This window comes from Chanodichthys erythropterus, chromosome 3, assembly GCF_024489055.1.
Source record: "Chanodichthys erythropterus isolate Z2021 chromosome 3, ASM2448905v1, whole genome shotgun sequence".
Lineage (NCBI taxonomy): Eukaryota > Metazoa > Chordata > Actinopteri > Cypriniformes > Xenocyprididae > Chanodichthys > Chanodichthys erythropterus.
Genome location: NC_090223.1, coordinates 50,341,310 through 50,351,813, shown reverse-complemented (window position 1 = coordinate 50,351,813; position 10,504 = coordinate 50,341,310). Strand labels below are relative to the sequence as shown.

Below are 10,504 nucleotides of genomic sequence, written 5' to 3'. Positions count from 1 at the left end.
GTTTATTATTATTCCCAGCATTATTCTAAGGGGCTCAGAGACCTAAAGCAGGAAGTCAAGGGTATTTTCGCTCTGATTGGTCAGCGCTCACGGAAGTGTCGAAATCTAAGCTTCTGATTGGACAGACTGTGCGCACGTATGTTTTTCCGTCTCTCATATGCGCACCTTTACTTGATCAATTATTCATTCTTTACTCTCTCAATTATTAAAACCCAAGGGTGATACATGAGCACTAACTTTTATTCCTCACCTGTTATTTCTGATGTAATGAACAGATAAACGATGGTGAATTGACAAATGAAAACACGTGAAACCCCCCAGTTTAGGTTTTTTTCTTTCTCTCTTTTTTTCAGTGGTTTCTGTGAAAGCTAATATTTTTATTGTTTAGTACTTACAACATAATCTTGCTGAAAATGTGTTTAAAATGTTGTTTTCCCACTTTTTCGACCTCATGTGTTTTGACTGTATTCCTGTGGTGAGAATAATTCAAGCACGTTGACATTATTTTCTTTATTAACATGAAGTAACGCTGAGTGATATCAGAGACTCTCCTCTACAAAATTACATCACAGGTCAGGTGATATAGCAGGTAAAAAGTGCAGTAACACTATGTTGCTTTAATGGTTCGACAGCTGTTGTTTTGTACCATGTCTGTCAATACATCTGGACACTGATGCATCAAATTAAATTGTAAATGTAATAATTTACTTACTAGGGCCTGTTCGGTCCTTTAAATATGACTTGAAAAGGCGTTCTCATTGATTTTCCTACTAGGAAACTCATATTTACGATAATTCCGAGAGCACGTCAAGGCAGCATTAAACACTCCAAGTGTTTGTGAACCAGATAAAATAATAAAGACCAATTTTTGATCTCAGAACAGGTGATTTAAGTTTCGACATGAGAGGGCATTTATGTGCAATTTTTTGCCTATAGGAAACTCGTGAGAGCACGTGAAGGCAGAATTACACCATGTCGGAATTATATGCTGCCTTCACGTGCTCTCGGAATTCTCGGAATTTCAGATAGCAAGGCAGCACTAATTGCAACTCGTAAACTGGGAATTTACGGAGAGATCTGACTTGCACCATGTGACCGCTGAACAACTTGACCACTGCAGACAGTGTTGCCAAGTCTGCGGTTTTCCCGCGGAATTGGGCTACTTTTACACTGTTGCCGTGGGTTGTTTTGTCTGCGGGTTGAATCGACCCAAAATGTGATATTTAGCCCCTGGAATGCGAAGTTCAGGGGAGCCCTGCCAAAAACGCAAATTTTGCCCCCTTGGGTGGGTTTTGTTGTGAAAACCTGGCAACCCTGTGGCTCGCACATGTGGAGAAATCTCATTAATATTAATATTAGCTCCGCCCAGTGCAACCGAAAATCCCAGGGACCGAAAATCTCGTAACACCAGATCATATGTAACAATGCACAGTACAAGCTCAGCATTGGGCTTCTTGCCAGTTGTGTTGCCAATTCCCGCGGAATTGGGCTACTTTTAAGGCAGGAACACACTAAGCCGACGGTCGGCCGTCAGGCAGTTTTTGTTCGTCGGCTGACTAAGTTTTCTCATTGTGTTCCGCTCCGTCGGCTGAAGTTGGTCCTCATTGGCTTTTTTTGGCCGATTCGACATGTTGAATTGGCATCGGAGCTCGTCGGTCCGTTGGGCCATCTGATCATTCTGATTGGCTGTTCAGATACTGCCACCTGCTGGTTCGGAAATGCATTTCATCTTGCGCAGGCGCAGAACGGACGTGCTACTTGGCCGTCGGCTGTCTAGCGTTGGTTTGGTGTGTCAGGCCAACTTTGGACTCAGACGCTGCCGACGTGAGCCAACCCCACAGTCTGCTTCGACGTCACCACTAGTTCGTCGGCGTCTGCTTGGTGTGTTCCTGTTTTTACATTGTTGCCACAGGTTGTTTTTTTATGTCCGCAGGTTGAATCGACCCAAAATAATGCAAATTTTACCAAGGGGAGCCCCGCTTGCCCCCCAGAAAGCGATTTTTACCGTTGACCCCCCTGAAATGTGATTGGACTAGTTTTGAGGAGCAATTGGGCGGGTGTTGTTGTGAAAACCTGGCAACCCTGACTGCAGAGTCATTTTGGTGTTGATAGTGCTGCCATAGAAACACATAATTCCAAATCCAAGCTCGTGAACAGCTCGGGTTTGTCATCGATCTCGTAATTATGGTAATTACGACATGGCATGAACACATAAGTGACTCACTCCATGTTCAATAACAGTTCAGTTTTTATTAGGTAGTCTTCATCTCATGATACACGATTGTGAACTGAAATAAAAGTACTGTAACTTTTTATTTTTTATCTGATCCACTTTTTAGTGTGTGTGTGTAACTTTAAGACGTCACCCACCCCCCCGCCACCGTGTTCCAGTTCATCACGTGACAGTCAGTCTTGTGACAGTGCAGCGAGCAGGAAAAACGTCGTTTTGAGTTTGATAAGGAGTTTCACTCTTCAACAAACCTAGATTTCTCTCATAAACGAGAGAAATCAAGAAAAGGTCGTTATGGCGCATCTTTAGGACATTTATACGTCTTAAAACCATTCCTGCCCCAAAGCTGTAAGAGCTGGTTGAAGTCGCATGGGGAGAGTGGAGGAACTTTCATCTAATCTTTGTTTTGGTTTTTGTTTGCGTTAGTCCAGTGATCGTCCGCGTTAAAGAAGCTCAAGAAGATTTAATGTTAGTTTGCTGAAGTGGACAGGACGCCTCAGACCGGATATGGATACCAAACCTCTCCTCCAGGACAGACCTCCAGCGTACAACACGGTCCCGGCCGCGTACGACTACGGCTCGATCCCCGCGGCCGCTGCACCCGCGGCGGGCTTCCAGCCTCCGGCACCGCCGCCCTACCAAGGCAAGAGAAGCTCACACTGACACTGTGTTCAACCTGCTCAAAATCACTGTTATATCAGCAATAACACACGTACTGCAGGGTCAACCAGCGTACGTGTAATGTTATTATTGTTATTATTATTATTATTAATATTAAGGACGTGATTTAATATAATGACACTGCTTCAGATTCCGGTTCCTCCAATTAGTTTATTTTTATTTTTTTTTGAGGAAGAGACGATATATAACACACACACACACACACACACACACACACACACACACACACACACACACACACACACACACACACATTTATATATATATATATATATATATATATATATATATATATATATATATATATATATCTATATCTATATATATATCTATATATATATCTATATATCTATATATATATCTATATATATATCTATATATATATATATATATCTATATATATATATCTATATATATATATGTATATATATATATAAGATCATTTGATCTTAAGATCATTACGATAAGATTACATTTAAAATCGTTTCAGTAACTTTTTAATGGCTTTTCACAGACTGGCAATCCAATAATTTATAACTATAAACTATTAAAAAGAACTTAAAGTGATTAAAAGAGAAATGAAAACTAAATAAAAAATACAAACATTTACCGAATGGAACGGCGTTACTTTCTATAAAATACTAACTTACTTATAAAATACTGCACTGATTTAAGTATCACGAGATACCCATCTGATTTACGATTCACAAAAAAAAAAAAAAAAAGTGAATCAGAGGAATCGAACTACACTTTTCTACTCTGACCAATTTAGCCTAATAATAATCCCTCTTTTAATTCTCAAATAGGCGCAATCTAAGTTTTCGTACAACAGATTTATTAGTTACATGGCCAGTCAAATATGACTGACTTGTAAAACAAGTCTAGGCAGATTTATGCAACAGGCTCCAGGTCACAATTTATGTGTAGTGTTGTCATTAATTGTATTACACTGGTTACACTGTGTGTTTTTGATTCTCTGAAAGAATCATGGTATATGTACAAGATAACCATTCAGTACCATGGTATATACCAAGCCACAAGTTTCTTGTGTAGTTTTGTAAGTTTAAAGTCCACAGGCCATAAATACACAGACTACACACGTTGGTTGGCTCAGTTAAAATTACTGATTGGCTCTTTTTCAGTACTTCATAGTGTACTTTTAGCCTTGTGGAAAAAGTAGTACACTTTAGCATACCTTTTTATAAAGAGCTCTTATTCTGGAAATAATAATTATTAAAAGAAAATGGTTTCCAGTTTAGCTCAGTTTTGGTGTTTAATCAGCCAATTTAGTCTTAAATAGCCTCCTTAGCACTTCATATTTTATAAAATGAGTTTTTGACCAAATGTTGCAACAAATTTTTGTGAAAAAATACAGTTTTGGACATTTCAGGTAATAAAAAATAAATAAAAAAACAGTTGGGATTATTAATATGTACGCCCCCAATATTTGCATATGCCAGCTCATGTTCATGGCATTAGACAAGGCAGTATTAACGTCTGGAGCAGCACAGCCAAATCAATAGACTTTATGCAGGTAAGCAAGCAAGAACAACAGTGAAAAATGGCAGATGGAGCAATAATAACTGACATGATCCATGATAACATGATATTTTTAGTGATATTTGTGAATTGTCTTTCTAAATGTTTCGTTAGCATGTTGCTAATGTACTGTTAAATGTGGTTAAAGTTACCATCGTTTCTTACTGTATTCACGGAGACAAGAGCCGTTGCTATTTTCATTTTTAAACACTTGCAGTCTGTATAATTCATAAACACAACTTCATTCTTTATAAATCTCTCCAACAGTGTGTAATGTTAGCTTTAGCCACTGAGCACCATCAAACTCATTCAGAATCAAATAAACATCCAAATAAATACTATACTTACGCGATTAGACATGCTGCATGACGAACACTTTGTAAAGATCCATTTTGAGGGTTATATTAGCTGTGTGAACTTTATTATAGAGATGCGAGCTTGGGGTTGGGTATTATTATATAGTTAAAGTTTCTGTACTGATAAGCATTTATGATAAACTAAAATATATTTTAATGTCATTTCTACTGAAATTGTATGTTGTTTTTAAATATATTTATAATTACACATTTATAATGATGACGTTCCAGTTTGGTACATTTAAAATATATTAACTTTAAATGTAATGTCGAATAACACAGTACAGTTAAAATTATAATCAAGTACTTTGATGTGATTTAGTATGTTAGTCAGCGCATCAAAATAAGTGCACTTATTTATAACATGATTTTAAAAGGTCCTTTAAAAATTGACATTAAAGGTGCAGTAAGCAACTTCTGAGCAACGCTCTTGATATTAAAAATCCCTGAAACAAACATACCCCACCCAGAAAGATCACACCCCTATCTTGGTAGCTCCGCCTCCAAATTCACAAACATTCTATGCAACACTGGCAACTCCCCCCTAATTAGTGTATTCACACACCCCTTACTGCTGATTGGCTACAAGTGTGTTTTGTTGCTCAGTCAGATCCACTTTCAACAGTATTTCTCAGAAATCACTGTACCTTTAAATGCACTTTTTAAAAGTCTACTTAAGTTTGCTAAGAAACAGTCATGAAATTGTACTCTTTATGTACACCTAACCCTTAAATGTATGACTGTTTCGCCAATCATTCTTACATATTCGGGTCTTTAACGACCCGGATCAATATCTAACACGGAAGGATCTCTACCTGTCATGATAATATAAAACTCCTCTGATATTAGAGTAACAATTACAGAAGAATAAAATAAATCATATTTTGTTACCTTTTGGAGCTTGAAAGTGCTCAGTTTGAGCAGATGTTTTATGCCATCACCACTGTCCTCATCAGAGCTCATTTCCCAGTAAATTCAGCAAACAATGGGCTAGTTTTATGTTTGAGGTCATGAATATGAGCCCATTCGCGAATCTCAAACATATTCTCAAAACGATATAATTTTCAACATCTTCAAAATCAATATTTTGATCGCTAACAGCTTCACCAGATCCATCCAGTAACAGTCATATTTGATTACGTTCAGCACTTGTTCTTCAATAAATCGCCGAGCCAATTCATGTTTTTCTTATTTCATTTTCTTTCTAAATGAGTCATCACTTCAGCATTGTGTATCAGCCATTGCCACCTTGTGGAATAAAGGTGAATTGCACTTATTCTGTCATCTAAGATTCAATTATTGTTGTGCAGAAGAAATATACATATACTCATACACACCTCGGGTCGTTAGCGACCCTATACAATTTTTACAAAAAAATGAACGCAAAAATAGGCATTCTTTTATAATTTTATGAATTTTTTCTTGTTATATTCTTTATAATAAATTGATTGAGGAATACCAAGAAGTTTGATGTCTAACTTTAAAAAATGAACGAGGAGGAGGGTGGTTAATGACGTCCTGGGTCACTAAAGACCCAAGGTATGCATTTAAGGGTTAAGTGGCATTTTATTTTTATTAATATTACATTACCTGAAGGTACATTTAAAAAATACTTTTATGTAGCACACTACACTTCTTTTTCACAAGGGTGTATCCTCAACTATAGCTTCCTTTACAATATTCAGCTCTGACCACACATCACTTCTGCTCACAGCATCTGAGGTGATAAAGTGAGAAACGCGGAGTGTTAAACGGATGTGAACTTTGTCTCATAGGTTTCCCGGCTGCCACATCAGGTTATCCCGCGGCCCCATCAGGTTATCCCGCGGCTCCAGGCGTGCCTGCTGCCGTTGCCAGCCAGCCAGCCTACACCAGCACCTACACCATCGTCCAGCCCTCTGTGGTGGTGGTGGGGGGATGTCCGGCCTGCAGGTGAGTCGCACAGTGTACAACCCACTGTATATAACCAGTAACAGAGAAAGAATACACTGTGCCACCTTACAGCTCTATTTATAACAAGTTATTACATATAACATGTTATTAGTATATATTTTTTTCAGTTATACTTTACGTCATGTCATTGTTCTCTGAAGGAAAGAACTGAAATAAACCAGATGCAGTTCAATTGAATTCACAGTGGCTTCTGTATCCGCTCAGTCATCTTCCTGTTCACTTGTGAGCATGTGACATGTCTGCTGTCACTTATGTCATGCCATGACTAGAAAAAAAAAAGACAAAAACAAACTTCACAGGATATACAGAATCAGATTTTTCATGCTTGGATGTTAAAACCACAAAATAACATTGTGTTTTAAACTCATAATTCTGGACTTAAAATTGACTCATTGCTTTTTGAGGTTGTTTTAATCCAGAATCATTTCCTGCTTGCTCATGTGACTCTGAGAAATAGAGAGTCATGTCACATCATCAGCTCATGACACTACTGATTTCACTCTGAACTTTGGTTCATGCACTGGATAAGTCCAGTTTAGTGAGCATGACCGCAAAACAAACAATGTGATTGTTGCTCTCTTCCTCCTTTTAAATCATATTATACTGTAACATACATACCATATAGATATAGAAATAAGTAGATCAACAGTATGTATCTGTCTATGATTAAGCATTAAAGATGTTTGATGTTTTTGTTGATTATTGGAATCACTTTCAGAAAAACTTTTTTTCCAGCTTATGAATGATAAAAACATATGAATCCATCCTGCTTTAAAGAGCTCCAGCATCTTTATACTTATTTTACATGTTTGTTTATCATTTCTGTCCCTCCACTGAAAGTCCAGTCTACCAAAACTTTTAAGATTCAAAATATGTTCATACAGAGATCATAAAAAGTAATTTATATTAAACCAGCAGTTTAATACAACACACATGATTGCTATATATGATGAACAGATTTAATTTAGGCTTTTATTCACATATAGACATTGATCAATGAACATCAAATATGGTCAACAGAAGCGCAAACCAATGACTTGTTTTCATGTCATGCAAGCACATTTGAACTTGTGTTACAAAAAAAAAAAGTTATACAATGTTTTTATGAACTTTTTGAAGCTTAAATTTTGCTTGTGTGGACTTTCAATGGATAAATGAAAATGTATTAAAAATAATCATCTGTTTTGAAGATGAATGAAAGGGTTTTGAATGACATGAGGGCGAGTAATTGATGGGTCACAGGCCACTGTTCACTTGATAATCATGCGCAAGAAGAAGAATTACAGGCTGATGCCTTTTTACATTTTTTTTTGGGAAGAGAAATGGTAACAGAGTGAAAATAACTTTGGTCGTACGAGAATTAAGGCATATTTTTAGCTCTTACTGTTCAACTTGTGCTGATGTGGTTTAACAACCCAAGAGGATCTTACATCAGGGCTGTCAAACTCCATTTTAAGACAAGGGCTAGATTGGACAAAACATCCCATTGTGAGTCAAATTTGCTAAAGTGTACATATACAATAATGCTCTTATTGAGCTAATTAAGTCCAGAATTAAAGGGTTAGTTCACCCAAAATGAAAATGATATCATTAATTACTCACCCTCATGTTGTTTCACACCGGTAAGACCTTCATTCCTCTTCTGAACACAAATTAAGATATTTTTGATGAAATACAAGAGGTTTTTTATCCTCAATAGAAAGTAAAAAAACATGACCACATTCAAGGTCCTGAAAGACATTGTTAAAATAGCCAACTTGACTACAGTGGTTCAACCTTAATGTTATGAAGCGATGAGAATACTTTTTGTGCGCAAGAACAAAAAATGCAAAAAATTTGTCTCTCTCCTGTCAATGTCCCACACTGTTTATGTCTGAACGCCGGCTCAGTATTGGCAGACGCTGTTCACGTGAGCACAATCACACATGAGTGTGATGCTGACGCAGGAGCCGGCCAATACTGAGTCGACGTTCAGACGTAGAACCTGGAAGCGTTTGACGTAAACAACATAGGAGACTGTCATGGGAGAGACGATTATTTTTGTTTTGTTTTTGTGTACAAAAAGTATTCTCGTCGCTTCTTATTATTGTTATTTTAACTGTTTTTACTACTTTTCTGGACCTTGAATGTGGAAATTTTGTTGCTTTCATTGGGGGATAAAAAAAAAAACCCTTGGATTTTATTAAATATCTTAATTTTTGTTCTGAAGATGAACAAAGTTCTTACTGAGGGTGAGTAATTAATGACAGAATTTTCATTTTGGGGTGAACTAACCCTTTAACTCTCAAACAACAAAAGATGGTGTATTAATAATGTAATTAAATAACTGGTTGTACTGTGGGTTGTTTACACAGTCTTCGCACGTTAAATCTACACTACCAGCTATTTTAACTGATTATATATTTCAAATATATAAATAAATAGATCAAATAAATGCAGCCTTGGTGAGCAGAAGATACTTTTTTTTTTTTTAATCATTCAAAAATCTTAATTATTCCAAACTTTCACATCTTATAAACCTCCTGAAGCATCCTCTGAACGTTTGTCTAGCATGAGATGTTTTATATGTGCTAGTAGTGAACGCGCTGACCGTGATGTTGTGCTGTGTTCAGGGTCGGCGTGCTGGAGGATGACTTCACCTGTCTGGGAATCATGTGTGCCATATTCTTCTTTCCTCTGGGAATTCTCTTTTGCCTGGCCCTGCGTCAGAGGAGATGTCCAAACTGTGGAGCCACTTTCGGCTAGAGGGACCAAAACCCTGTCGCTGTCTTTTTAATTCAGTTTTTAAGCATCAGCATAGTTTATTTGTAATCATTGCACATGAAAAATGCCAAACGTCGCTTAAGTAACTATGATAAATGACAGATCACGATAGTAACCAGCCACAAACTCTTTGATTACTTCAAGATGTTTATCCATGTTTTTAGTTTATACACGCCTCGCAAGCACTATATTCTTTTTTTGTCTTTATATGAAATCTTAAAGCCAGTCTCCAGTCATTTAATCACCAGTGCCTTTACGACGGCAGAGAAACCATGAACTGATCGAGCCGGGACTCACTGAGGGTAATTCCCAAACGCCGACTCACTTTGAGTAACATTGTGTAAATGAAATCAATGATTTGCTTCCCTGATGTTTTTTTTTTCTTTCCATTTTCAATTTCATCACAGAATGCTCCATCTACTCTTGTGTATTGAAATAACCATCACCATGTCTTTTCGTTGTTTTATTGACTATGATATACTCACTAATCATGTTAATCACGTCTTAGACAAGATCAAAAGCATTGTATTCATCTTCTGTATTGTTTTATGCTTCATTTAAAAAATGTTATTTGTATATCTTGGATTTCTGAATCAGTTTTAGACCATTTTTCCTTCTTGATGGGGTCTGATTTTGGGGGCCATGTTTTCATCGTACCGCACTGATGATCAATGTTATACGCGCTGGGGTTTTCTGAAAGCGTCTTAGGGAGGGTGAATATGCAGTTATGTTTCACTCAATGGACCTCAGCCAGATTAAAGTTGAATTGAAACCTGCAATAAACAAGGGAAGTTGGCGCCAGGACAATGTAAAGCGTCACACAAGGACACATAGTTAATCTTTGACAATGGAATGGTTTTCTTTCCAGTGACCGACAATCAGTCTCGGACGTGTCCAGTGTGATTTCATTCTCATACCATACACTAGGCACGCTATTATGATCAGTTATAACTTTTTTTACATTAAAAGAATTGTAAATAAA

General features: G+C 37.1%; 1 protein-coding gene across 1 annotated transcript; it reads left to right on the top strand.

The window, feature by feature from the left end:
* Nucleotides 1-2,400: 2,400 nt before the first annotated feature.
* bri3 (brain protein I3) lies at nucleotides 2,401-10,504 on the top strand. Its single transcript, XM_067382680.1, has 3 exons — nucleotides 2,401-2,873; nucleotides 6,582-6,738; nucleotides 9,372-10,504. Exons 1-3 carry the CDS (start codon nucleotides 2,738-2,740, stop codon nucleotides 9,502-9,504), a joined length of 426 nt encoding a protein of 141 aa, XP_067238781.1. The 5' UTR covers nucleotides 2,401-2,737; the 3' UTR covers nucleotides 9,505-10,504.

Coding starts and splice junctions, on each gene's coding strand:
- bri3 (XM_067382680.1), top strand. CDS start 2,738: ATGGATACCAAACCTCTCCTCCAGGACAGACCTCCAGCGTACAACACG. Junction 2,874..6,581: donor GGCACCGCCGCCCTACCAAG/GCAAGAGAAGCT, acceptor TTTGTCTCATAG/GTTTCCCGGCTGCCACATCA. Junction 6,739..9,371: donor GGGGGATGTCCGGCCTGCAG/GTGAGTCGCACA, acceptor TGCTGTGTTCAG/GGTCGGCGTGCTGGAGGATG.